The sequence below is a fragment of the Acartia tonsa genome, chromosome 5 (assembly GCF_053477335.1).
Source record: "Acartia tonsa isolate MP-2025a chromosome 5, ASM5347733v1, whole genome shotgun sequence".
In the NCBI taxonomy this organism is placed as follows: Eukaryota; Metazoa; Arthropoda; class Copepoda; order Calanoida; family Acartiidae; genus Acartia; species Acartia tonsa.
The window spans coordinates 42120723-42148515 of NC_137264.1; the positions used below are offsets into that span (position 1 = coordinate 42120723).

Genomic DNA, 27793 nt, shown 5'->3' on the forward strand with positions numbered 1-27793 from the left:
ATAAAATACACATCCTATAATAAACCCTTCTGTAGATTAAAATTATTTGTTGATAAGTTTAGAATCCACTAGTTTGAGCCAACCAATCACGATTCAAAACTGAATTATCTGAAACATATTAGATTTATTTTATCTTAAATTTATGAAACAAACATTGCATAATAAAATATATATTTTTATCTAAATTCGTATATTGTTTAACTATAAAGATTTTAATTGTACAAGCAATCAAATAATATCACATCTATTTATAATTACAAACTAATAGCACCATGGGTATTTTATTACTTTTAAAATTCATTCTAAATAATTCAGCAAGGGAAAGGACAATAGACAATAAACTAAACCTTCACCAAAATATCGACATCGAAACTTCACAAATAGATTATTTGATTGACAATTGTCCTATCCTGGCCTAATTTTAATGTCTAAAATAACTACAAAAATATCAAATGCTCTAAAGTTATGAAAAAAAAGTGATGATTAATGTTGATTTTTTAGCACATATGTTGATATCTTGAATAAGTCTCGCAACCGATGTATTAAAGAAAATATTAAAGATATACCTATTAGGAGGCATAAAAATATCTTTTTTTATACTTGATGATACTTAAAATATTAATTTTCTATATTTTCAATACAATTTTGCCATACCTATAATACCTTTATTTATGAATGATATCTAAGCTTTCTATGATTTTTCTGATTGTCCCTAATACCAAAAAAATCCATTAAAAAACAGTAGATGCAATCTTTAAACTCAATAAAAATCCTTTCTTTTTAAACTACATTTTGGAGGCAAATCTTGTAGTTTTTAGTCTAAATTGATATTCATATTACTATTAAACATATTAAGTTGCAGATACTTCTGATTGTTTTATTCTTGTTCAAGCTCAACAAGGACACCGTTGCAGTCTTTAGGATGGAGGAACATGACTGGCTTCCCATGGGCACCTTCAATTATAATTTCATTAATAGTTTTTACCGTTGATTTGGGAATATAAAAACAGGTTATCTGTACCTTCATGAAAAACCTTTCTAACCTAAAGACAGGGTTATATATTCTAAATGGGATTCCATGCTAAGGTGGGGGGGGGGGGGGCGGGGGGGGGAATGAAAAATATGTAGGGGATAGAATAAATTGAGCCATATGTGTGCAATATATGATTAAATAAAGAAGAAAATTTGAATGAACTGAATGCATTAGATGGGGGGGGGGGGGGGGTGGGAGGGGGGGGTGAAATATTTTTTAGCTGGGGAAAAAACATTGATCTTGTGCAGAATGTATGAACACCTCTTCTAAAAGATCAAATCTTTGAAAATTGTCATTATTACCTAAGTAAGATATATATATTATGCCTAATCAACCAAACAAATTAGTCAAACAAATATGCATTGCATAAATATAACAACCTGTCATTGAAAATTAAAAACTTACCAATTCTAGTATTTTCAGTTAAGCATCGAATGTTTTTAGCCTAAAAATACAATATATGTTATTTATCGCATCGTATTATAGACAACTTTCCGCGGATATTAAAAAGAAAAAGTATAAGATTGAATCTAGTTTTTTTTAGCTCTGATGTGCCGAAGGTCTGGGCTAACAAAACTGGTTTTAATATTAGGATTTTTAATACTAGTTGAAAATCGAAAGTAATGCAAGTTTTTTTAGTATGGCTTAGAACCAGGGTTGTCGAATTGGGCACTTTTTTTGATATTGGGCGGCCCAATTGCCCAAAAGGGTTTTGGGCGCCCAAAAGTGGTTTTGGGCACCCTTTTTGGGCAAATGTCGTAAAAAGCATATAAAAAGGATATAAAATAGCCTAAAACCATACCTAGACTTATTATTAGAAATAAAATAGCCTAAAACTATCTCAGGACCTATAAAAGCTCCACTGGAAATGAGAACCATATCGGTTCAGCAGTTAGCGAAATCCTTCTCTAGATACAAAAAAGCTTACTAATTTATAAAGTTAACTAGAGGCTACGGCCCTAGAGGCCTCTAGGGGCACTTGAGGAGGGGAGATTCAAAGGGGGGGGGGGGCGAAAGTGACACTTTTTGAAACCAAAACTAAAAGTCAAAGGAACTCAACTAAAAAAAGAGTTACAGGTCTGACATTTTGCATGGCAGTTGCTTTATAGGGGTACAATATGGAAATGTGAAGAAACGGCGGCGCAACCGCCGAAAACCGCCGAGAAAAGGCAACAAAAATTACGGCGGGAAACGGCGGTTTTCGGCGGTTGCGCCGCCGTTTCTTCACAGTTCCATATTGTACCCCTATAAAGCAACTGCCATGCAAAATCTCAGACCTGTAACCCTTTTTTTAGTTGAGTTCCTTTGTTGACTCTTAGTTTTGGTTTCAAAAAGTGTCACTTTCGCCCCCCCCCCTTTGATAATCCAATTATTATATTAGATTTGAAAAGAAGTAAAAAAAATTGGGGGGCAGGAATAATTTTTTTGGGGGGGGCGGGTGGGTTTCTTCCCCCCATTTTTATTGTTAGTTTAAAAAATTTTAAAAAAGGTTTTGGGAAGGTGTAATTTTTTTCTAGGTGCGATTTCTCTTAGGAGGGTGGTGGTACCCTCCCCCAAAATAATGGGGGGGGGGGAATTTTTTTTTCATGGGGGGGGTATTCGTCCTTACTGTTTTAATTTTAGTTTTAAAAAGAAATTTTTTTTTGGGGGGGGGCGGGGTATTTTTAATTTTTTTTGGAGGGTTGGAGGTGTCCCAACCCCCATGAAAATAGTTATAAACCTTCCCGGGACCTATGAGAAGCTACCCTGTAAAGGAGAACCAAATCGGTTCAGTGGTTAGCGAGATCCATCGCTACAAACAGACACACAGACAAACAAACAGACAGACATCGTTCTACTTTGTATTATAGATAAGGATATCACCCAAAAAATAAGCACGCCCCCCTCTTTTTTAACCCCCTTCCCTTTTTCTCTCCCCCTAAAATGGGGGTGCCCAAAACTGCTCAAAAGGACCTTATATTGGGCGGCCCAAAACCGCCCGCCCAAAACTGCCCGCCCAAAAGCGCCCGCCCAAAATGACAACCCTGCTTAGAACTGGTTCTAATCCACCAATTTCGAAGCCATACTGGTAAACCTACTATCTATTCAATGTGATTATGAAATAAATGGCTACCCTATATATTCTAATTTTATAAATATAAGATGTATGATTTGGAAATAATTCTGGCTAAAAGTTAGATACTTCTTACTAAGGACATTGCAACATTTTAGTTAAGTTAAAAATATAAAAACCTTTAATTCTTTGACGGCTGCCTCTATGTCATTAACTTCAATACATATATGGTGGATTCCTCCTAAAAACAAACAACCATTTTAAAACTTCTTGTGGCTATTAGATGAAATTTACTTATTTCCAGGGGTGTATATTCTACATGGGATCCCCTGCTCATGGGGGGGGGGGGGGGGATAAAAAATAAGTGGTTGAGGGAAAAAATGTAAAAATTAAGAAAACTGAAAACATTTTTTCCATTTCCCCCACCCCCCCCCCCCCCCTCCTTGGTAAAAAAAAACTAAAAAAATGTGTGGTAGGAGGGATAAAATAAATAAAATATAGAGTTCTTTAAATATTTTTCCATTTTCCCCCTACTTGGTGAGAAAAAACAGGGGGGGAAAAAAATAAAAAATTTTGTAGCAGGGAAAAAAAATAAATCTTGTGCAGAATATACACCCCTGCTTATTTCATAAATCACATGTTCTAAGTTATATTTTGATATTAATAACACCAAAAAGGTGTAAAACATATTTCAAAGAAATAGTCCAATCAACTTGAAAATTTGTTTTGTCTGGCTTGAACACTTAACAAATGCATTAATAACTTCATTCAATTTGTAAAAACAACCAAAATTATTACCTGATTTGTTTTTAATAAGAAAACCAGCAATGGGAGACCTGTCACCTACAAAAAATAAATACATGTTACGAATTAAATTTGTTATAGAAGAAAACTATCAAAAAAACACAGAGCTCAGAAGAGGAATACATTTCCATCAGTTACTTGAAAATGCATTTTAAAATTTGCCTTATAATTCTAAATATAGATACATACAGGACATAGTTAATACTATTTAATTTGGTGTAGTGGATAAAGAGCAAATACTGCAAACTAACCGAGTTCGCCAAATAAAAGGCTTACGTGCTTAACATTAAAATATCTCAATTAAAAAAAATACAACTACATTTTCTCTATTTCTACTGCATTGCAGTTTATTGTTTTCTCGCAGATAGCTGCAGCTTCACTACTCATGGTAATCGTTTATTAATCGTTTAATTTTACCTAAGGGATGCAGAAGTTCTAGTTTGGTGTTATCTAGGTTCACAAAAACAGTGGTTACTCCATGTTCAGGTAAAGCCTGTGAAATATCGAAAAATTTTAAAGATGATTCTATGAATCTATATCATAATATCCCAATATGGTTGAAAAGATCTGTTAGTGTGATTAGTTGATTTCTTCGACAATATTTTGTTTTGAATGCGGTTAGGGTGGAAGTGGTCTATTTTTATCTTACTACTATCATTATTTACCTGAGGAGCGCTTACTGTGGCACCAAGAATATCTCTGTACATAGCTGTGGCAGCCTCCAAGTCTGGAACCTGACAAAGGCAGGGATAAGACAATTGATAATAAATTGATTAACAATTCCAATGATACTACGCCTTCAACTTTTGGATGAAAAATGTGGATCTAACAAAAATTTCTATATAAGTACTAAAGTTATGAACCAATGGATAAGATAAAGTGTTTATAAATCTTTGGGTTCAAGTCCCAACGTTCATTAAGACTTTGTTTTGTTTTCAAGTGTTCTTCAAGGAGAGATGACAGAAATATTGTTGTTGTTGAAAAGATGCGGTTTTTAAGCTTTTAATAGCAATGAAATATTTCTGTTAAATACTTACAGCAATAGCAACATGATTTAATTTTCCCAGTTTCCAAACAGGTGAGTTTCCAGCAGAAAAGCTGCGGGTCAGACTAGGGGTCAACCTATTAAAAAAGAATAATTATGTCATTAATCAATTCCCAAGACGAAATTTTGAGGAATAAAAAGAGGGGGGGGCTTTATCTTTGGACTGAGAGGATAGGTCATCAGGGATAAGAACATTCTTATATGATAAATTATCCCAAGTTTTAAGATTATATGGATAGGCCTCCAGGTTCAGGAGCTGCTGGCCTCCAGCTGGTCTCTTGATTTTTTCCTTTATAACCTTTTCTCAGTCCAAAGATAGAGCCTATACTTACTGTTTACGCAAATGTGTCAAAACTCCCCCCCCCCCTCTCTCTCTCTTATTTCGAGAAAGAGAGAGGTCATTTTCTAGTAAATCCCGTAAAGGTGTGTGTTATAAGGCCTAAAAATAGTAGCAGAACGATAAGGTGCTCTATATATTTGTATTCCCTATTGAATAGAACTATAGGGAATTTTTTTTTTTTTTTTGATAACCGTACCTGGAATATCTTCAAAAAATACGAAATTTCTATCAAACGCTTTGTTTGGCTCAAACTGACAAAAATTAAAAAAATATATAATTATGATAATAATGTTTTCTATAGGTACAAGGTAAGGTTAAGAACAATCTATACCATTAAACAAAGGAAGAAGTTATTCTTTACAGGTTGATTTATTATAATTATATTTTTTTTTATTTGTGTCAGTTTGAGCCAAACAAAGCGTTTGATAGAAATTTCTTAGATATTCCAGGTACGGTTATCAAAAAAAAAAAAAAAAATTTCTTCCCTATTGTTCAATTCAATAGGAAATACAAATATATAGAGCACCTTATCGTTCTACTACTAGTTTTAGGCCTTATAACACACACCTTTACGGGATTTACTAGAAAATGACCTCCCTCTTTATGACAGGTTGTTAAAGACTTTTAAATCCATGGGTTATAAAGGCCAATCCACATTTAATTTTCTCATCAATCGGTCTGTGACTTTAATGATTTTATAAACATTAAAAATTATTTTTACCTTGAAGCATTTTGGGCAATTCTGGCAAACATCTGAAATAAATAATTTCATCAGAAATAATCATCAATGTTAAAAAAGGGGGGGGGCGAAAGTGACACTTTTTGAAACCAAAACTAAGAGTCAACAAAGGAACTCAACTAAAAAAAGGGTTACAGGTCTGAGATTTTGCATGGCAGTTGCTTTATAGGGGTACAATATGGAACTGTGAAGAAACGGCGGCGCAACCGCCGAAAACCGCCGTTTCCCGCCGTAATTTTTGTTGCCTTTTCTCGGCGGTTTTCGGCGGTTGCGCCGCCGTTTCTTCACAGTTCCATATTGTACCCCTATAAAGCAACTGCCATGCAAAATGTGAGACCTGTAACTCTTTTTTTAGTTGAGTTCCTTTGACTTTTAGTTTTGGTTTCAAAAAGTGTCACTTTCGCCCCCCCCCTTTGAATAGGATCTTTTTTTTGTAAAACAACGTTTACAAGAGTAAAAAAGCCACTACTTGCTTGTACCCACCAATAAAGGTGTCTGTTTCATTTAACTAAAAGTAATTGAAGATTTCCATTTATTTTTTGAGCCTATTCCCTTTAGATGAACGTAAAAACAGTAGTTTATGTATTTTTGCCTATTCCTTTAAACACAAGTAAACCATTAAAAATCTTAAAAATCATATTTCCATAGGTATAAAAACTTAATATATGTAATTTATCATAAGGTCCTCAAAAACTTAAAATACAACTCTGTATCACATTTAGCCACTTGCTCGCAGAATTCTTCCGGGGTATGATCTGCAAGCATGGCAGGGCTCACATAGTTGGGCAGGCTAGGGTCATATTGGGCTCTCTTCAACTTTAACAAGAACTGGTGACGATGCCTAAATAGGTTTTTGGTTGATTGATTGACTTTATACCAGAGCTGCCGTGTCTTTGCTTGCTCGACGCGGCATTTGCGCTCCAACCTAAAGACTTGTAACCACGTGTTAGGAAGATTACTTATCAATATTAGTTAATCTATGAAATTAATTCTGTAATTAATAGAGTTTGTTTGTTTTATTTCATAACATAGATAATTCAACAATAATACTTTGGATGTTTACATTTTCTAATCAGTTTGAGAAAAGATTCTTTGAATAAAGTTAGCTTTGTAAAAGAAAAATTCAGGCGTGCTACAAAATAAGAAGTCAACAATATTTAAATAAAATAGTGATGGCAATCCGTCGAATTTTTGGGCCGGATTCGGATTCCGGATTCTTAAAGAATCCGTCAAAAAAGTGGCGGATTCCTTGCGGATTCCGGATTCTTATTTTTTGCGGATTCCGGATTCTAGCAATATTTTAAAAGGATCTTTAATTTTTTTTTAAATTAAGTGCTACATATGTCCTTAAAATCAATGTTCTTGGTGTTCTCTATAATTCACAGATTTTAAAAGATATTATATATAATGATGAAAATCTTTGCCTTCAAAGAGGAGGAGTTGAAAGAAAAAACTCAAGACGCTAATTTTAGCCTACCAAATAAGAATCCGGAATCCGCTATTAAAAAACGGATTCCAGATCCGGATTGCCAACCCTAAAATAAAATCACCTTATTCTGAAACCATGTCTGTATAAAGCTTCTGGAAATTTTGATAGCAACTTGTGTGGTATTCCAGCCTAGAAAAAATACAATTCTTTATTTATCTTAAATAGAAGCCAAGAAAATGGCGTTTCTTCTTTAAAGTAGCATGCAGACAGACAAACGAACATTTCAAATATAAAGTTTGGCTACTGAACAACCAATGCCTACCAAGCCGACTCAATATACAAAAAAAAGTGTTCTGGTAGCTTTTTTCAGCAATATGTCAGAACATTTTTATTAGCATCAATAGTCAAGTCATTATATCATATAAGGAATGGGTTAGAATAGCGCGCCCATTGAATTTTTAAAAAAGTGGTAATTCTGAGTCGGTCAAATGCCTACCTCGTTATGTAATATATCAAATGTGATTGTAAGCCTCTCTCTGCCAACTAGAAATATTCTTGCATCACACAACAACATGGATTTTATTTCACTAGCACTGCAACATCACAAGCTTAGAATAAATATATCAACAAATCTTTTAGGGATCTAAAGGGATAAGGCCGATAAACTGATGTAAATCTCCAATGATGATAAGCAAATTATCCCTTCTGTAGATTAAAATTAATGGTTGAAACGTTTGAACATTCAACTTAATGAAGCAACAAATAAAAATTCACTATAAAAGTCCCCAAAGTTATCAAGCCAACGAATTAAAAAACTTTATAATAAAACATTGGGGACTAGTGTAATAAACAGCCAAATGCACCATCCCTCCCTGGGCGCAACAGTAACAAGATCAAAAAAAAATCATTGCTCTTAGAAATGATAAGCTCAACTAGAAATCATCAAGGATCTAAAGGGATAAGACAATGGCCGATAAATTTATGTACATCCCAAGTAATGATGCACAAAACTACCCCTTCTGTAGATTACGCCGGAGCCGCACCAAAAAACAAACAGCTCCGCATCCCTAAATTTCCAGGAATTAAAATGATAAGACAAGGGACTGTGAATTGTAAAAAAACACCTTCTGCAGATTAAAATTAAGGATTGAAAAGTTTGTAATCCAACGAATCAAGAAGGTGTCTTTAAAACTTTGAGTACCAATATAATATATAGTCCCCTCTCCTCCCTGAAATAGATGATATTATTGAAAGCTTTCCTGAATCCCATTTCCTCTGTGAGGGAAAAATTAATATTCTGAACACGTTCAACTAAATTTTTGTTCACCACAAGGTCAGGACTGTCCACTGCTAACATTCTTACTTCATCTCCTAAATTAATATTCATTGTTAAAATTAAATAATTTTATCTCTAACATGTAGATTTTTTTAACATTCTTCCATAATTTACTTATTCAGACCTTTCATAAAATTATCAATACCAAGGTTACCCTTTCTCAAAATAGTTTTAAAAATTTCCTCACCTTAAAAGAATTAGAAGCCTTACTGTAAAGTAGGACCATATCAATGAGTCCAGTAGTTAGAGAGATCTTTAGCTTCAGCCAGAACACACAGACAGAGAGACAGACTGACTTCCTGTTTCTTTTTTATAATAGTTACAAACCTGACAACTGAAAAGTTTTCTGTAGAAAGCCCAACCGTCCATCTATTCCTTTAACTGAGAAAGTTAACCACTTGGGCGTCTTGGCAACAATATTTAATATATCTTCTGAAGTCAGCTTCTTAGATTTCAAATAGTCGACTCGTGTAGTTAAATCTTGTATACTTTGTTCCAGTAGTTCTGCAGATCTTGTCAATGTTAGTCCTGCAATCAAAACCTATTAATTAGCTTATTGTATGTTTACGGAATATAGTGTTTTATTGTTTTTTTTCCAGAATGGCTCCTTATCCGGATTAAGGCCAATCCTGCACAATACTTAAAAAAATATTTATCGTATCATATCATCCACGAAAAAAAATAAAAGTAAAAGAAACATAGCATTAATCACTGTTTTATCGCCCCCATACCATGCGATAAATAATACCTAATAAAATGGGAATATCAATCATCATAAGCTTGCAAGTCCTTCAATCTTATGGATAAATCAACATAAAATATTAGACTCGAATATCTGATCGGGGCTTACTCGATTTTAACCTTAAATGTTTGTTAGTGCGCTCCAGTGAAGTGCATATGACAAACGGACATACATTACCCAAGCTGTATAGAAACTGTGCAACTTCAAAAAAACCAAACCTAAATGATCAGAAGGGACGCCCAGATCTGTTAAGAATTGTATCAATGGGACCACATCCTGTTGGAAGTCAAGTTTGACCGCCAGACCGAGTTGACCCTGCTTCTCCCAGCTCCACAGGCCCACGCCAAGGTCAATTAGTTTCTAAACAGATTATGGATCTTTTGGGATAAGACAATAAACAATAATTATATATACAATTACATCTGATAATAAAAATTAAACAAATTAGTTGAAAAGTTTAGACACTAGTACCTAAAGCTTTGAGCCAGCTAATGAGAATAGCCTAAACTACTTAACCCAAGACAAAAATTTAAATCAAGCGAGAACTTAAACGGACAATAAAAAACCACACTACTTTATGCATGATTATTTACCTATTTTGTGGAGGAAAAATAAGGTTTTCTACCTGCAAAGTTGGGGATTCATTGACTAAACTGGCTAAACTAGCCACCGGTTTCGTGGCCCGAATATTTTCAAGTTCTTCTGGTGTCGGTTTTATGTCAGGTAACACTTCTTCAGACCTTTTATTTAGCAGGGATAAGTATATTTATTTTAGCAAGCTATGAGCTTCACTTTATTAGAGAACATGAAAATCTGGTTTAGCATAAAAGTAATAATATATCGATTACTGTATCCCTGCCTTTTGATAAGCTGCATAGAATTGTTCCAGTCAATAAAGTCACTGTCTCCTTTCTTTCTACCCTTCGATAGTTCTCTACTTCCTTCCACGAATATCTTCTCGAGAATTTCATCTACAAAAGAATTATGCATTTTTCATGAATTTTAATTAATTTCAATACTAAATTCATATTAACTTTAGAGTGACAGGGATCTAAAGGGATAAGACAATGGCCGATAAATTATTGTTCATCCCTTCTGTATACTACGTAATAATCCATTGTTTAGGTTATCCGTCAACAATGGAAAATCAACATTTGCCAGAACAAATCCAAAGAAAATAAAGTCATAAACTACATACAACAAAGCACCGAATCTTACCCACCATTGCTCATGTCCTAGCATTTAAAGAAACATATCTACAGAACTAATATTGGGACATCCAAGACTTTTTATTATTTATAATCTTAATTCAAATGGCTTTTTAACTTTCTTAACAATGGCTTTTAAAACTCTTTATTTTATGTTTTTATAAAAATACAGTATATCTATTTTTATTGAGAATTTTACACATTTCACATTTTAGCATAAGCAAGTGAAAAAAAATTTTTATTATTCTTAATCAATTTTGAATATTAATATAAACATTTTATTAGTGAGAGAGCCTCTGTTACTTGTACTATGTCCTATTGTGATTGTATCCATCTATTGTCCATAAGATGTATATTCTCTCATTGGCTATGTACAGTTGGTAACAGGGTCTCTCTCACTTCAGATCATGATAACGGATGTTTGAGCGTTTGGTATCACTTTATTCTAATCTGAAAGACCTAAGACCTACAGTAGTGCTGCCAGCGGAAGGAAGTACTGATCCTCCAGAGGCAAGCACACAGTGTTGGGTCAAGCTATATCTTCACATAAAACAAGGTGTGTTTTTGTTCCAATTTACGCTACATTTTGTGGTTGAAACTTTTGGACACTTAATACACCAACGAATCAGTCTTCACTAAAAGTCTAAGTTATTGAGCCAAAGAATAGGAAAACGTTATCACAAAACTTTAGGGACTTGTGTTATGAAGAGCCTAATGTCCCCTTCCTTCCTGGCCACTAAAATGGAGAAAAAAACCAAACCTGTTTTTTGTTCATCTTTAAATTGTGTAGTATTGACTGAAACAGATTTCTCCAAAGTTTGATTTTGCCCGATGGTACAAAAAGTTTGACTCAACCATGAATTATAAATATTTTTGCTAGGTTCAAGTATATCAATCAATGGTTTATTTGTTTTTACATCAAAGCTTCGCCAGCTAATTCTAAAACTTCTCATCATCTGTTTTTGTAGCATTTTTACTTGATAATGGAAAAATATTATTCTGACTTTGATTTGTTAATAAGCTCAGAAAGAGTTGCCGCCTTTTCTTGTTCTGGCTTCTTAAACAACACTAAAAAAAATAAACTTAAATAATATTTCGGTCCAACGCAAAGTTAAAACTTTTTTGCTGCCATTCAACTTTTCTTTCAAAATCAAAGTCTGTGAGCACGTAAGTAGGATATCAAAATCCAAATGTATGTCTAATTGCTCCTTAATTTTAAAACTAAATTCGTAGGTTGTTTAAAGCTATATAAGCTTGTTGTTTCTGCGTTACTTATGATCATAATTGTCCTGATTTTGATTTCAAACATATGAGAGTAACTAAGTAACAGTTAGATAATTAGATACCTGGGAAAAAATGAAATCCAGCGGCTAAACTAAAAATAACAGCAACTGGTCCAATTTTCTTAAAGCTTGTGTTCATGATTTTCAGAAAAAAAATAATTCTATCCAATGTTTCTGAAAATATATCATATACATACATTAATATCACATTAGAATTTTCATACAAATTATTATCAAATGCAAATATTTACCTACACTTTAAAATTTTTAAAATGGCTGAACTTCAATTTTTGCTCTAAGAAACATGCATTATTTTAGTTATTTTAAACGAGAGGGATATCTTGGAAAAGTGTAAAAATTTTTTGCAACAAACGTCTTAATATAAATATAATATATTTATATATATATGAAACATGTATCTTTGAAAACCTAGTATATCAGGTATTTGAATTAGAAAGAAGTTCATGCTTTAAGCCAAAGAAGATTGCATTATTCTCAACATATAATAAAAAAAAGACATAAAAGGTATACTATGAAATGCTGTTTAAGATTAGGTACATATGTACATATGGACGTTTTGGATGTTTTGTTGGGGACTTGTGGCAGTGATTCATGATATTGAAGAATTATTCCTTCTTAAGAAGATCACTCAATGCTTCAGTCATGTTCATAAGATTTGGCAGACCTTTTTTCTTTCGAATCATGGCAACTTCTTTAAGATGAGCATCCTTCAACTTCTTACTCTTATCACCATCAACGTAATCAGTGACTTTGTCCATTAGTTCAGTGTAGAACACGAGCAATTTTTCATACTCTTGAGCATTCTGGGGGGCCTTTAATTCGGTGGGGTGGGGTAGAATTTCTTTTCTCTTGGCAATTGTGCTGATAAATTTTCCCACATTCTCCTTGGCACACGGGGGTGCTACATCCGTACCCTCATTCTCGAGTGCCCAGGGTTCGAATCCTTTAGGCCATGGATATTCAGAATCACTCTCTTTGGTGGTAATTCTGCCATCAATGTCATCATTCTCCATATGTGCTCGGGCATATTCATAGCACTTTTTCTGGGACAAACAAAGGAAGTTAGGATCATCAGGGTTTTCATGCTCAACAAAGTTCTGCCTGTGTTTGATTCCAGTTAGATGGGAGAACATGCCGTTGGCGATGCCCTAATTTTTGAAGAAAATATATTTTGACTGAATTTTTCTGGTATTTCAAAAATAACTATCTAGCCAATGTAACTTACACATGTATATGATATCATAAAACTCGGGTTTTTTTTTACATAAAACTAGTAATAGTAAATAAATTATTTGAACTTAAAAAGTTAACTATTTTTTCCTTCTCATTTCATGAAGAAAATGATTATTATTTTACATCCTAAAATGATTGATTTCAGTGATGAAGATGTATAATAAAATCTATTAAGTATAAGGGAATCCCAATTTAACACGTTCTGAAACCACAAGGTTCTCAGAAACTTTCAGGTACCTACCAAACACAAACTAAAACAAGAATAGTTTACATTAAAACTGATGCCTTTTGAAATAAAACTAAATATGCCTTTTTTCCCAAAAAGCATAATATGCATAAAAATTAGGTAGGTATGTTCCACAACAGAAAATAGACTTTAGTTATTTTTCTGAAATAATATTTTCTTTCCTTGTATCCTGGACATAGGTTGCACTCATACATTGGCTCCATCTCTGTATTAGATACAGCAATATATTCCACTATGAAATTCAAGCCCACTACGGGCTCTTGGGATTCTGCAATCTTAACAGCCAGACGGACAGGTATTTTCTTCTTACACCCCTTGCTCCCCTCTGGTTCCCGGCCACTGTACCCATCTCCCTGGTCCACCATTTTCTGCTTCTTGATACTAAAGAGCTTCTGATGCTTTGTTCCTATTACAACAATACTTCAACATTATTAGGGAAAAATATTATCCTTATATTAAAGTCACAGGATATCTGTCTGTTTGATAGGACGATCTAACCGCAGAAATGGTTCTCCTTTACAGGGTAGCTTCTCATAGGTCCTGGGAAGGTTTATGTCTATTTTGGGGGAGGGTAATCCCCCTCCCCCCCTCAAAGAGAAATCACCCCTCGAAAAAAATAAAATCTCCCCCCATAGCCGCTATCAAATAATATAGAACAAATACCTACTCCTGTAGATTTTTACTGGTTGAAAAGATTGGATACTGCTAGTTTGCACCAACCAATTTAAAATCAAATCTAAATGTCTCTTCTCTCCCTGGATAACCCTAAAATGTTGAAGTTCCTTTGATGTGACTATCTTTGGCAACGACAGATGTCAACTCACACTCGCACAGTTGGCACCAGAACTTCTTCTTGCCAGGTTTACTGGATTTGCTGCCAGGCATTGGACCATTGGTAAATCCTGTTGGTAGTCCCATACTTGCTAGCACTGTCAATTCTTCTGTATCTTCTTCAAAGCCTTAGACAAAAGTTAAATTACAGGTTATAACAATCAATAAAATATTTATAAATGAAAGACAATCAATTGGGTCAATCAACAATGAATTTTAACTATATCCAATTATATAGAGTTGCAAGGTTTTTTTTAAAGTTGATTGTTAAGATCACGCTAACCGCTGACCCTTAAATTCTTCCTTTTGGAAAACCTTTTTATTAGATAATCCTTGAATTAAAAAGAATCTTTACTTTTTTTAATATTGTTAAAATGAAACCCACCTTCAATCTTGGTGGCATTATTAAACAAAGGTGTTATATAGGTGTCTTCTGGTTCGAGTTTGGTTCTGGGTCCAGCGCTGCTGCTGCTGGAATTGTAAGAATCCTCCCATTCTCTTTTCACTTGATTGCTCCTGTAACCATCTGCCAGCACAAAAAATATTAATTTACAACAGAGTTGTTTAAAACCCAAGTTTCTTAATCAAAACCCAGACCTAACCTGGGTACCTGAAAAAAGGCATTCTCTAAGCCTTATACCTGATTCCCAAAAAAAGATTAATTTGTTTCATACAAAAGTTAACAGTTCTTCTGTTATCTAAATTAAGCTCGTTGTTGTTGCTCTTCTTTGTGACAAAATTGTCCTTAAAGACTTAGGTTAAGTAAGGTAATGGAAATAATCTAGAAACATATTCTCTTAAATCAGCCAATGGGATCAAAGTAAAAGAACAACCTGGCCATGGCATTGGTTGAAATTGTTTACAGATTTTGGCAGGAAAGGGCATATTTTTTTTTAATTCATTCGTATAATGAGTAATTTCTTGAGATAAAGCTTTTCTTGAGTAAGTTAAATCATATAAAAAATTATTTCTCAGTTAAGTTTGAAGAAAATGACAAAACCTATAAATAAGCTGTGATTAGTTGAATTCCTTCGGATAAAGTTAGTTTTCTAGAATAAACACAAAATAAACATAGGTTTGTTTTTGGGTCAGATAGACCATCTAGATATATTATGTTTATAAATAAGTAGGAATAAATAAAAGTATATTGATGAAGATCTAATTTAAAAGAATACAAATATTTTTTGCCTGGTTCAGACTTAATTTCTTCAGTTTCTTTCTCCTTTTTTACATTCATTTTTGATAATTTCTGAAAATTTCTTTTGTTAAAGGGGTAGTTTCACGAAATGCATTTGAACTTAACTTAGTGTACCGAATATTTTATCCTGGTTAAATGGTTAAACTACATTTATATGGCATATATTTGAAAAAATTTCCATTTTCTACCACGTAGTTTTTAAAATATTAAGACTTGAAAATCGTCTTTTTAAATTGCATATATCACAAAAAGACAATTTTCAAGTCTTGATATTTTAAAAACTACGTGGTAGAAAATTGAATTTATTTCAAATATATGCTATATAAATGTAGTTTTAGTCATTAACTAGGAAAAAAATATGCGGTTCACTAAATTAAGTTCAAATGCATTTCGTGAAACTACCCCTTTAGGATTAACTGAATATAATGTCTTTTATATTAATTTTATACAATAAATAACTTTCATGGGTCAAAATAAGAAGGAAGCTATAAAGAAGTTATTGAGGCTCTTGGCGGTAACATAAATGGTTGTTTGGACACCCAACATTTTTAAGCCAACTAATATTAGTTCGAGTTCTAAAACTTTCAGACCCTGTAAAATCTATTTTAAGCCCACTGTACCCTCCTTCCCTGGTTGCTACCGAAAAAAAATTTTCCTTTGTATTTTGATTTGGTCCAATTTTTTTATATCAAATTTTAAATCATGAGTAGTAATGATAGGCATTTATAAATTACAGTAAGAAAATAAGTTTTATGTAAAAAAAAAGTAAATAACAGATCATATTTGAGCACCAATTATTAAAAAAAAATAACTAAAGTATTATTTTAAAAAAATAATATGATATGTCTTTTAGACTAGATTACAATAATTTAAATTATGCTAGTGAAAGTAAGAAAATAAAATAAACAGTGACAAAAATCACATAAATTAAAATATAAATCCTCTAAAAAGCTCATCAACGTAACAATAATTACAAAAATAAAATTGACTAAACTAGTATGGATTGTATAGAAATTTTGGTTCCAGGACAAACGCAGGTATCTAAAATATTAAGTTAATTAAGTAATTCTAAACATGTTAGGTTAGGTTAAGATATGATTTTACAAATATGACCCCTGCAGGGGTTAGGCATTTAAAAAACATATGAGATGGTTTATAATAGGTCAGGTTAGATTAAGTGTCCACATCGATGTTTTTCACTCCTGCATTTGTCCTAGGACCAAAATTTTAAGTACACAGTGTTTCTTGTAAACAAATGAAAAAAAGTTGCACGAAGTGTAGTTAAAAGGAAAAACATATGGTACCCCCAAAAGTTAAAAGAATTAATATTAAATAAGTACATTCATTTTTGGAAAAAACTATTCAGTTATAAATCTTTCTCAACCCAATTTAAAAGGAAAAAAGTCTACTTCATCATTCCGAAATATATTTCAAGTAAAAAATACTCATTATCAATCGCATCTCTTGTAGAAGTGAATCAAGCGATATTAGCTTGGGTTATTTGTGAATAAATATTATTTGATTGAGAAGGGGTTAGGAAGGTGATAATGCAAATTTCTTATAATTTCAGCTGTCCGTTTTCTTAGTAAGGTCCATGACCCCAGTAACTTTCTGATCAGCTTTGCGTTGCAACAAATAATGAGAAACATTCTCGTAGACAAGAAATGTGATCATAGTTGCAGGAACCACTCGCAGCAGGTTAGGCACCAAGCCCTGTGGTTTTTCAGTGTGTGTCAATCAAAAATATTTAACAACAAAAATTTGTAGCCTATTAACGGGTCGATATCAGGGAGGAAGGAGACATTAGGCTGTTTATTACACATGTAAAGTTTTATAATAACGTTTTCTTATTCGCTGACTCAACAACTTTGTGGAATTTTTTTTTGAACTTTGAACAAAACTGGTTTTTATCTTACAATTTTTTTTAATATCCGTGGAAAGCTGTCCATAATACGATGAAATAAATAACCATTGACACACTTCCTTGTAAAATCCTTTAAACCCCTCTCCAGAAAAGGTTTTTGATATACAATCTAAAGATCCTAAAAATAGCATTTAAATTAAACTTTAATATCATTAAGTAACATTAATAATGTGAATTATTCCCAAATAGAACCAAATCTTAGGAAATTAGTAAATGCAATGTAAAATGTAAATTTACAGTGTGTTTTTTTTTTATGAGAACTTTTTTGAAAGCAATTTTACCCCACTTAAAGTTATCAGAATTTAATGATTAACGGCTTTTTTCTTCGTTTTTTATAACCATTTATAGAACATCAAAAAAATATTTCAGTTTTTATTTAAAAAGTGCAGTAAAATCAAAATTTCAAAACTTAGGTGTCAACATCTAAAAATGGTTTTAGCGCATTTTTCTTAAGCTCAAATCTTCTACCCTTTGCAAGAAAAAAATTGGATTTTCAATAGTCAACTTTAGGGGGCCAGTACTTCTTCCCTGGTTGAGATATGGACTTCAAACTTTGATATGTTCTAGTACATGTCCCCAAAAGTATCTGTATCAATTTTTAACTCTGTATCTCTGCTTTGAAGCGTTTTGCAGCCATTCTTGCAAAGGGTAGAAGATTTAAGCATGAGAAAAATGCGCTAAAACCATTTTTAGATGTTGACACCTAGGTTTTGAATTTTTGATTTTACTGCACTTTTTAAATAAAAACTGAAATATTTTTTGATGTTCTATAAATGGTTATAAAAAACGAAGAAAAAAAAGCCATTAATCATTAAATTCTGATAACTATAAGTGGGGTAAAATTGCTTTCAAAAAAGTTCTCATAAAAAAAAAACACATTGTATATGGACTGCAAGATGAGAAATCCCATTTTAGGTCAAATCTTAAGATGGTAATTTCAGCCTTTTTTTTTTTGGAAAACTTCGTTTTCTTGACATGATCCAGCTTTTCAACTAGGTACCTAAATATTAAGTTTACCTAAGTATTTCTTTTCTTGATCTTGCAATCTAGCTCTTATAACCTAAAATCAAAAAGCTTATAATAGTTATTTAGTTCAATACGATATATGATTTTTCGGTTATAATCCAGCAGTTATTAATCAGTTTCGAAGCCATACTGAAAAATAAATTACTTACGTTGTAAATACATGAAAGATAGTTTAATGCAAATCGTTTGCAATTATTTGCCAAATACATATCTCTTGGAATAGCTTTCAAAATACCCATTCTCAGAAACAACCTTCGCTAATCAGCAATGTTTTCTTGTATAAGATAACCAAGAAGAAACATCAACTGACTATCAAAGGTCTTGTCAAAGTCGAACAAACAATAAATGGATAATATAATAATAAGTCACGAAACCTAACCAAACCCAAAGACTCACAAAGCCTATCTGCAAATAAGAAGCACACAAAACCTTCATATCTGGATGGCTCTTATGGGACGGTACAAAGGAGAATAAATTCGATGTACATCCCAAATGATTTTAAACCAATTTACCGTTCAACTAGATTCAAATCATTGGTTGAAAATTTTGGGCACAACTAGTTCAAATCGATTGTTCGCAATTGAATAAAAAAAAGTTTTGAGCCAATGCATAAGTTTATGTTGTTAAAAAACTCTGGGTACCTGTCAAATCTACAGTTTCATTACCCTGACAAATACACAGATCCAGCTACTTTAAACCAAAAAAATTGTTATCATTTTATTTTTTTAAAAGTAAAATTGTAACCTGGTATGGATAAGTAGTAAAGGCCGCAATGAACTTTGATAAGGCCGCGAACAATAAATATTCTGTATTTCCTAATCTAAACAAACATTTTATTAATTCTCAGTTAAGGAAAAATCTAACAGGTTTTTATAGGCTTTCTTGTATTTAAGTAATACATTGCAGTTGAAGACTTTTTCCACTCTACATCCCCTTTCGAATATGGAGCCCTTAAAAGCTAAGGTCGTAGCCGCTAGCAATAATATTAAAGACTAAAAAATATGTCTTCAAATGCTTCCAATCGACGAGAATAGAAAATGATTGCTCATAGGTCGCTATTTATGTGGAAAGAAAAAAATTGTTAATAAATGCTTAAACCTAAATCTAGCTGTCAATAAAGCTTCTGGTAACTTAATGACCCCTCCTCCATCCCTTTCTGAAACTGTATTAGTCCCTCTTTTTAATGTCTTTGGTTATGACGCAGTAGGTGTAACACCTACCAAAATACTAACGAATGCACTGCGTCGTCACATGTACAGTTTAAAACTCTTACTTAGAAGATAGTGGAAGATTATAATAATTGAGATATCTGTTCTTGAGATCTTCATACGCCATAAATTGAATGGCACCATGTGAGACACCAAATAATCCAGGTACAAATCTAAAAAGGAAACAACATTTCCTTTCACTAAAACTTGCGCTTTTTGCATTAACTGTCCTAGATTGATTAGATTCGGTTTGACAATTCTATAGCTGGACGAAAAAAAAACATTCTTCAAGCTGCACTGGTGAACTTGCTTAACGTGCAAACGTGTGACCGTCCGTAGTGTCCAATATTGATTAGGATTGTTTTTGGTTAGACGATTAAAAAAACTGTAAGAACCATTCGTCTAGCCAAAGTTGAATTTTTTCGTGAACTTATTTAATCGGACGGACGTACAAACGGTCGGAAATTTAAACGGAGGAGCGGCGGACGTCTGTAGTTTGATTGATTGATAAGCCATAGTCTCTTAGGGTTTGGACCTAAGTAATCATGGAGTAGGCTGAGACACTTTTGTATAGCCACTAGGGCTATCAAGCTCCACGTTCAAGCACATTATGACTTGACCCGCTATCTCTTGAGAGGTGGTGTCCTAGGATGGTTAGACTCTGTAAAATAAATATATACCAAAGAATATACAAAAAGCACCATTTTATTGAATTGTTGGAAGAAGTGAAAACTGTATGCCTTTTTATCAAAACGCATATAAATCATTATAAAAGAAAAATTTGTCTTACCCGCTATACAATCCTCTAATTCCCTCAGTTCTTCCAATTTTTACTAGTGCATCTATTAAACCTATAAAAAAATAGTTCATGGTTTAGTCCTCATAATAATACATAATCAAAATCATAACAAATTACCATGTATTGTAGGTGTTATATAAATATTTCTGAGTTAGGTAAGTATATAAAGTAGAGGTTTTTCCCAAGATTTATTTTTATTTTATTTTTTATGGGGGGGGGGGGCAAGAGTAAAGTTTCAATAAGGGTGTAGGGGGGCAATTTCACTCTGAGTTGTGAGGTGTAAAAAAATTTTCTTTTTAAATCTTAAAATGAATATAGGGGGGGGGGGAGGGTCGACTAATCCCCTAAACCTAAAAGTGCCCCTAGTGTCTTCTAGGGGCGTAGTCGCTAGTATTACATATATATACCTACCTTTATATTTCACCGCAGAGGTGTTGGCAGAATTTGACTGGAGTATTAATCTTGTTTTCACCACCCAAACTGGATTAGTCATTGTAAGTGTTAAAATACCAGCCTAAAATAAAACAGGCAGTATCTTTAGAATGCTTTTTGTGAACTTCTACACTTTGCTTTCTTTTATAAAAAAGTTTAAGTTGAACAAGATAAGTTCATGAATTCTTTAAATAAAGTAACAGGATCTTTGTATGACTGTTTGTAAAAAAGGATCTCGCTAACCACTGAACCAATATGGTTCACCTTTAGAGGGTTGCTTTTCATAGGGCCTGGGAAGGTTTATAACTATTTTGGGGTAGGATACCACAACCCTCCCACTCAAAAATCGAAAAAAATTAACCCACCTCAAAAAATTATATTTTTTTAAAGGCTGAAATAAAAATGGGAGGATAGTCGAATCCCCCCTCACCCCGAAATCGTGTTTTTACTTTTTCTTTTTGATCTAGAAATAAAAATTAGGTTATCGGATTCAACTCCTCCGAGAGGCCTCTAGGGGCGTATCCGCGAGAATGGCGGACAAATGAAATTTGTTGGGAGACCATTGTTGCAGAGGTCCATGGAGCCATGCAAATGTGGACGAGGAAGTATTAATAGAAAATGTAAAACTAAAAAACAGTGTTTCGGAGCCAGAGCCGGGAGCAGCAACATTTTTGGTGGAGCCGGAGCCGGATCCGTATTTTTCGTAAAAAACGGCTCCGGCTCGAGGTTAGCTAAAAATGATTTTTTAAAGTAATATTATAATTTGGCAACGGTCTATTTCCTTATAATAAACTGAAAAACTATTGTTACTTAACAAATAGACACACATCCTTCTACTTTTATATAGCTTTAATCAAATAAAAGCAAAATATTTTATATTATTTATTTTATTTTATTTAATAAATTTAATAATGAACAAAAATTTATATATTAATTTTAAGGTAGGAGCCGGAGCCGCATCAAAATTAAACAGCTCCGACACCCTGCTAAAAAAGACACGGGCATTTTATATAATCTTCAAATGTTTGTTGTTTTATCCGCAATATTTCGCTAACCGAATGTTTTCACCTTAGAGAAATTTTAAGGGGAAATCAGATTTAGATTATATTTCGCAAACTTAGAATACAAAGCACCTAGTCACTGGCGGGGCAGCCACTAGTTTAAATTCAAACAGTAGCTACAATTCCAGTCAATCGGTTTACAGGTATATTCCTGGAAAATAATATTTAACAAGGATCAAACTTACCGTAGAAGCGGTGAGTAGATGAGTTGAAGCTCCTAATTGTTTATTCTTGTCTCCACCTTGGAAGAACACTTTTCCCTTAAATAAATATGATAATGTGCATTTAGTTTTAATTTGGGACACTCAAAACCTACCCCATCTCCCATTGTTTTCACCCTTATTGTCAATAGCAGGTCAACTAACTACTTTTGGTTGGCCAGGCGCAATTAATTTATTTTGTTGAGTAAAAACTTGTTCGAAATATTACGAGTGTCACCTTTTATGAAGATAAAAATAAGTTTGTCTCAAATTATTCGATCAATGAATCGATCATAGGCGAAAAAATGTCAAAAATATATTTTGCCGGGAGCGCCGGTTTAGCCGCCGTTCCATATTCTACTACCTGAAAACAACTGCACTGTCAAATTTCAGTCCGTATCTTTTCTTGGTTGAGTTCCTTTGTTTTAGTCGTGGCTAAATAAAAAAAAGTGCCACCTCAGTCAGCCCCCTTATCTTTTCTGTAAATCATTGAAGAGTAAACGAAAATGCTCAAAGTTTTAAGCAATTAAATAAAAGAGTAGTTAGTTTATAAAACTTTGGGTACCATAATAATTCACAGTCCAAAGACCACTCTGTCTATGTAAAGCAATTTTAACAAGATAAGGTTCCATGGAAACCAGGGTTGGCAGACAAAAAAACCACTCCAAAACCAACCCGGGTTTTTTGCCCTTTAATCCACCTAAAAAACCCGGGTTTTGCACAACCCTGATGGAAACTGATGCCTTTTTGAAATAAAAAAAAGGAGGACTGTTATTTCGTGTCAAGACTTCCAAATGTGTGACGGACACACACAAACAATAGGAAAACTTTTAAGGACTACTCTATTGCAAACATTTTGGAATCGGTGGAAGAAGTGAACACTAGATGCCTATTTTTTAAAAAGACATAAAAGTAAACTGACCTGATTATAGAAGAAGAAATAGAATCCCCAGGCGGCACTAGCACCAACAATATTAGGAGACATACCATTATACAGACCACGCACTCCATCCTGCCCAACTAAAATTTTTTATTAACATTAGGTAAAACACTAAAGGGAGAAAGGGTTAAATAACTGTTTCTCCCCATCGCAGTGTCTTTGCGCCGACTCTCAATTGGATCATTGAAAATCAACCAATGGTGTCGCTTATATTAACACAGCTAAGTAGCATAATACAATTTCAATTTGTTAGCAGACAAAAAAAGTCATTTTAAAGGGAGGGAGGCAGTTATCTGTATATATATCTATACTATAGATCTGTTAAGATAAACCATATTATTCTCCATATTAGGGGATACAGGAACTATTTTCAAAGAAGACAGTTGATTTTTTACAAAGAACTCCTACACTAATGTTTATCAGGGATCGGCAGCCGCGTGTAAGCCTCAGAAAAAACATAACAAATCTTTAAAATTCAGCTTGATGCCTAAAACTATTCCTAAACAGACAATCCATCTTTTCGGAATTTTTTTTGTTGCAAACAAGCAGGTTTTAATTTAAGGATTATGCGCAGCTGCCGAGCCCTGATTTTTATCTTCTCAATATGTCTTTTTTGTCCATTCATTCATCCATCCCTAACACGGTGGAAATAAAAATTGGCTTCTTATATTCTATGTGAAGATTCAATAAAACAAACATTAAGCATCATCAACTCTATACTATACCTACGTAATAATCTATAAAAATTGTAAAGAATTTTAATGAATATAATAGATTTGAAATCTGCATAAAATTTTAAGGATTTTTTATAAAATTCGTTTTTTATATAATTCATTATTTAAAAGCGCAAATCCAATTTAAGTTAATAAAGGGGGGAGGCGAAAGTGACACTTTTTGAAACCAAAACTAAAAGTCAACAAAGGAACTCAACTAAAAAAAGAGTTACAGGTCTGAGATTTTGCATGGCAGTTGCTTTATAGGGGTAAAATATGGAACTGTGAAGAAACGGCAGCGCAACCGCCAAAAACCGCCGTTTCCCGCCGAAATTTTTTTTGCTTTTTCTCGGCAGTTTTCAGCGGTTGCGACGCCGTTTCTTCACAGTTCCATATTGTACCCCTAAAAAGCAACTGCCATGCAAAATGTCAGACCTGTAACTCTTTTTTTAGTTGAGTTTCTTTGACTTTTAGTTTTGGTTTCAAAAAGTGTCATTTTCGCCCCCTCCCTTTTGACCAATAGGATAGGTGGATTGGAAACTACCTGCGCTCTAATTGGTTGAATGATGTACGTCACTTAAGCTTCTCCAATCAGGGCGTAGATAGTTTTCAATCCACCAATCACAGATGTCAAAATCATTTAACTTAATTTGTATTTGCGCCAGGGTTTCGGATCCGCATTGATTTTATGCGGATCCGGATCCGGATCCTCAAAATTTGGTCAGTGCGGATCCGGATCCGGATCCGGATCTTTGACAATAAAAATAAAATCACCAAATTTTTCAAAAAAATTTATTCTTCAATTCGAAGTCAAAAATACTTTTAATTTTCAAGTCTGAACCTAAACCTTAAAGATTGGCTCTCATCAAGAGAATGTCTGAGATTTTATATAAATTTAGGTAGATTTTTCCATTTTTTCCGCATTTTTTGGAGTCTAAGGATCCGGATCCGCATTTTTTTTGCGGATCCGGATCCGGATCCTTGGACTCAAAATATGCGGATCCTTGCGGATCCGGATCCGAAACCCTGATTTGCGCTTATAGATAAAGAATTATACAAAAAACGAATTTTATAAAAATTCCTTAAAATTTTATGCAGATTTCAAATCTATTATATTCATAAAAATTCCTTAAAATTTTTATAGCTTACTACGTAATTCAATTTGTGTGTGACTGTGAATAAATTCATATTTTGCGAAAATTTTAAAAAGTTGACTATTAGATGATTACTCTCTATGTCCCCATATCATTTATTGCCTGCTATACTCAAATCATCTGCTTAATAATTTCCTTTCTATATTAGTAACCAGCGGGTACGCCCCTCAAGGCCGCTAGATTGAGTTATTTATAAATATTTTATGCGATTTTTCTTGGAAGGATGGTGGTACCCTCCGCTTAAAATAGCTGTAAACCTTTCCAGGAGAAGCTACTCTATAAAGGAGAACTATATCGGTTCAGAGAATAACGGTTCAGATTATATTAAAATGAACATACTGACTTTCTAGAAATATTTAGAGATCTATTCTGCTTCTTAAACTGTACCTCACTGTTACAGGAATTACCATGCTTATTTTAATAAAACAAGGACAATTCTGACATGCCTAAATTCATAATAAAAGCTATCCGTAATGTACGGACAAAATCTTAATTTAAATAAGCTTCGCTCTTGAAAACTTATATTTGATTAAACATACCTATAGCTTTAACTGTACTAGTGATGCCGCCATAAGATGGTCTTGATACAGTTTTACCATCATTTACTGCAAATCTAAATTATTAAACAGTCAGACAAGGATCTTAAGGAATAAGACAATGGAAGATAAATTTATATACTTCCCCAAAAAACTGTAATTGTAATTACTGTTCTGGCACTTCTTGCTCGAAAAACAACCAAATTCTACAAAATACCGTACCAAGAGATTTTAATAGGATAACGTTGTATTAAAACTTTGGGTATCAGTGCAATTTGCAGTCCAATGTCCCATCCCTCCATGCCGTAAAAATATATAATAATTCCCGTTTGGTAAATGTAGACTTACAGCCTAATAAAAATCAAATGCCAATTTCAATGAAGAATTTTGGGCTTAGTTATTGACAATGTGGACATTTCATTCAAACATATGTCCTTAATACCAAATACACCCCTCCCCCCCCCCCCCCCGCCCTTATTTTATAATTTAAACATACAAAATACATATTTTTAGCTCCTTTGCTGGGCTATAGCTCTGCATTCTCATCTTACTTGACTTAACCTAACCTAACCATCTATAGTTTTTAATAAGTACAAATAATATACAAAAATGAATGATCTATTAAGTATTACCTAATTTTTAACAAGTCTAGAGGATGTAGAATAAGTGTAGAAACAGCTCCACCACTTAAACCAGCTATTAAATGTTCATATCTACAATTAAATTTAAAATTACACATTTTATCAAATTCCATAAAAGAGAATTAAAGGGTGTGCAAAAAAATGCGGACATTTTTTAATTTCAAATTGCGCGGCTTGTGTTAATAGTAGAAAAATGTTACGCATACCGTTAGAACCGCTATGAACTGTATTTTTTGGAAATATAAGAACGGATTCTGTGCTACAAATAATCTAGGAGCTATGTGGTAAAATGTCCCAAAATTTACTCGCAAGTCAAGTTTTAAGTCAGTTGGGACATTTTAACACGTAGCTCCTAAACTATGCGTAGCAGAGGAATTGTTTTTATATTTCCTAAAAATAGACTTCCTAACGGTTCTAACGATATTCGTAACATTTTTCTACTATTAACACAAGCCGCGCAATTTCAATTTTAAAAATGTCCGCATTTTCTGGCTAAAATACATAATTTTATAATAAAGTAAACAGTTGGACGGAAGGTACTCACAAAAAAAACAAGGATTACAACCTATGTAGCGAAGCACATAAAAATCATGGAATGGACAAACGGATAAAGTGAGATATAGAGCAGATGTTCAGTTTGCAAAGAGCAAAAAGAGAGAATATGCAAAAATTTCAGCTGTATATCTTCACCCTATTTTTTTTTAGAATAAAAAAAATTGGGGTTGATTTTTTTCTAGTGGCGATTTCTCTTGGGAGGGTCGTGGTAGAAGCTGCCTTGTACAGGAGAAACATATCGGTTCAGGCGGTTAGCGAGATCCTTCGGTACAGAAAGATATCCTGTCACTTTTATGTAAGGATTAATAAATGAATAATAAATGCTATGATTATTACCTTACTGTTGAAATCCAACCAAACCCTTTATCTTTCACACTCTTGACTTCAGTCATTTTTACTTTATATCTAACTAACTAAATCTGTAAAGAGAAAAAATCCGCTAAAATGCATTTTTTTAGTGAAAAAATTCATTCTTTAAAACAGATTTAATTTTCGGAAAAAAACATGAATTTTTTAGCATACAGAAAAATAAAAAATGAAATAGTAAACGTAATACTTTGGGCGTGTTGCTTAAAAAAAATAAAACCTATCTAAACTTATAACATAAAATCTTTTAATGCCATTAGAAAATATTTAAGATTGGTGATAACAGCATATTATTATTACTTCTCTATATCACAGAGAATTTATGTTAAACATAAAACCAGGATTATTTATATTTTATCACATTTATCATTAGAAAAAATTGACTCAAGTTTGGACAAATAAGATAATGATGCTTTTACTCATAAATATAAATGAACCACAGAAATTGTCATCTTATTTTCAACCAATAGAGTGAGCTCTAACTCCAACAGGCCTTGTCCTCATGGCTCTACTTATCATTACTTAACCTAACTTAACCTAAAATTGACATAAAAAATCGCCTTTTTTACTTGAAAAAGTTTGTTTGTGGTCCATATGTAATATGAGAGAAAAAGTCGGTAAGATCAAGGAACTTTTTTAGAAAAAAAAATACACAGCATGCAAATTGTTTGAACAGTTGGATGCATAAATGGACAA

The 27793-nt window shown here is 33.2% G+C and overlaps 5 protein-coding genes across 11 annotated transcripts in view; all 5 read right to left on the reverse strand.

The window, feature by feature from the left end:
- The window catches only part of Ric (Ras-related protein interacting with calmodulin), a 50538-nt gene extending 33513 nt beyond the window's left edge, over positions 1-17025 (reverse strand). The window contains exon 1 of the mRNA XM_080161763.1: positions 17002-17025. The gene's annotated coding sequence lies outside the window, so the exon portion shown is untranslated. The remainder of the gene's footprint in view (positions 1-17001) is intronic.
- On the reverse strand, positions 155-17030 carry LOC145319560 (methylmalonyl-CoA epimerase, mitochondrial-like). The gene is made up of 9 exons (XM_080161768.1): positions 17001-17030; positions 5997-6025; positions 4928-5012; positions 4556-4624; positions 4308-4383; positions 3885-3929; positions 3266-3327; positions 1439-1478; positions 155-954 (listed from the first exon to the last, which is right to left on the reverse strand). Exons 1-9 carry the CDS (start codon positions 17001-17003, stop codon positions 878-880), a joined length of 486 nt encoding a protein of 161 aa, XP_080017894.1. The 5' UTR covers positions 17004-17030; the 3' UTR covers positions 155-877.
- mTerf3 (mitochondrial transcription termination factor 3) lies at positions 6678-12191 on the reverse strand. The gene is made up of 10 exons (XM_080161744.1): positions 12076-12191; positions 11490-11797; positions 10381-10492; positions 10147-10261; positions 9740-9881; positions 9107-9307; positions 8703-8814; positions 7940-8036; positions 7565-7632; positions 6678-6855 (listed from the first exon to the last, which is right to left on the reverse strand). Exons 2-10 carry the CDS (start codon positions 11698-11700, stop codon positions 6690-6692), a joined length of 1224 nt encoding a protein of 407 aa, XP_080017870.1. The 5' UTR covers positions 11701-11797; positions 12076-12191; the 3' UTR covers positions 6678-6689.
- Positions 17017-27157, reverse strand: LOC145319554 (solute carrier family 25 member 32-like). Its single transcript, XM_080161761.1, has 12 exons — positions 27068-27157; positions 26168-26248; positions 25539-25612; positions 23115-23212; positions 22178-22252; positions 20911-21013; positions 20491-20551; positions 19766-19873; positions 19237-19312; positions 18484-18526; positions 17525-17584; positions 17017-17254 (listed from the first exon to the last, which is right to left on the reverse strand). The coding sequence occupies exons 1-12, from the start codon at positions 27121-27123 to the stop codon at positions 17109-17111; spliced, it is 981 nt and encodes a 326-aa protein (XP_080017887.1). The 5' UTR covers positions 27124-27157; the 3' UTR covers positions 17017-17108.
- Positions 27150-27793, reverse strand: part of LOC145319537 (uncharacterized) — a 45764-nt gene continuing 45120 nt past the window's right edge. For 2 of the 7 annotated variants that reach the window (XR_013879928.1, XR_013879925.1), the window contains exons 18-19: positions 27730-27793; positions 27150-27480 (exon numbers count right to left, since the gene is read on the reverse strand). The gene's annotated coding sequence lies outside the window, so the exon portion shown is untranslated. The other 5 variants (XR_013879929.1, XR_013879926.1, XR_013879927.1 and 2 more) reach the window with 3 other exon arrangements.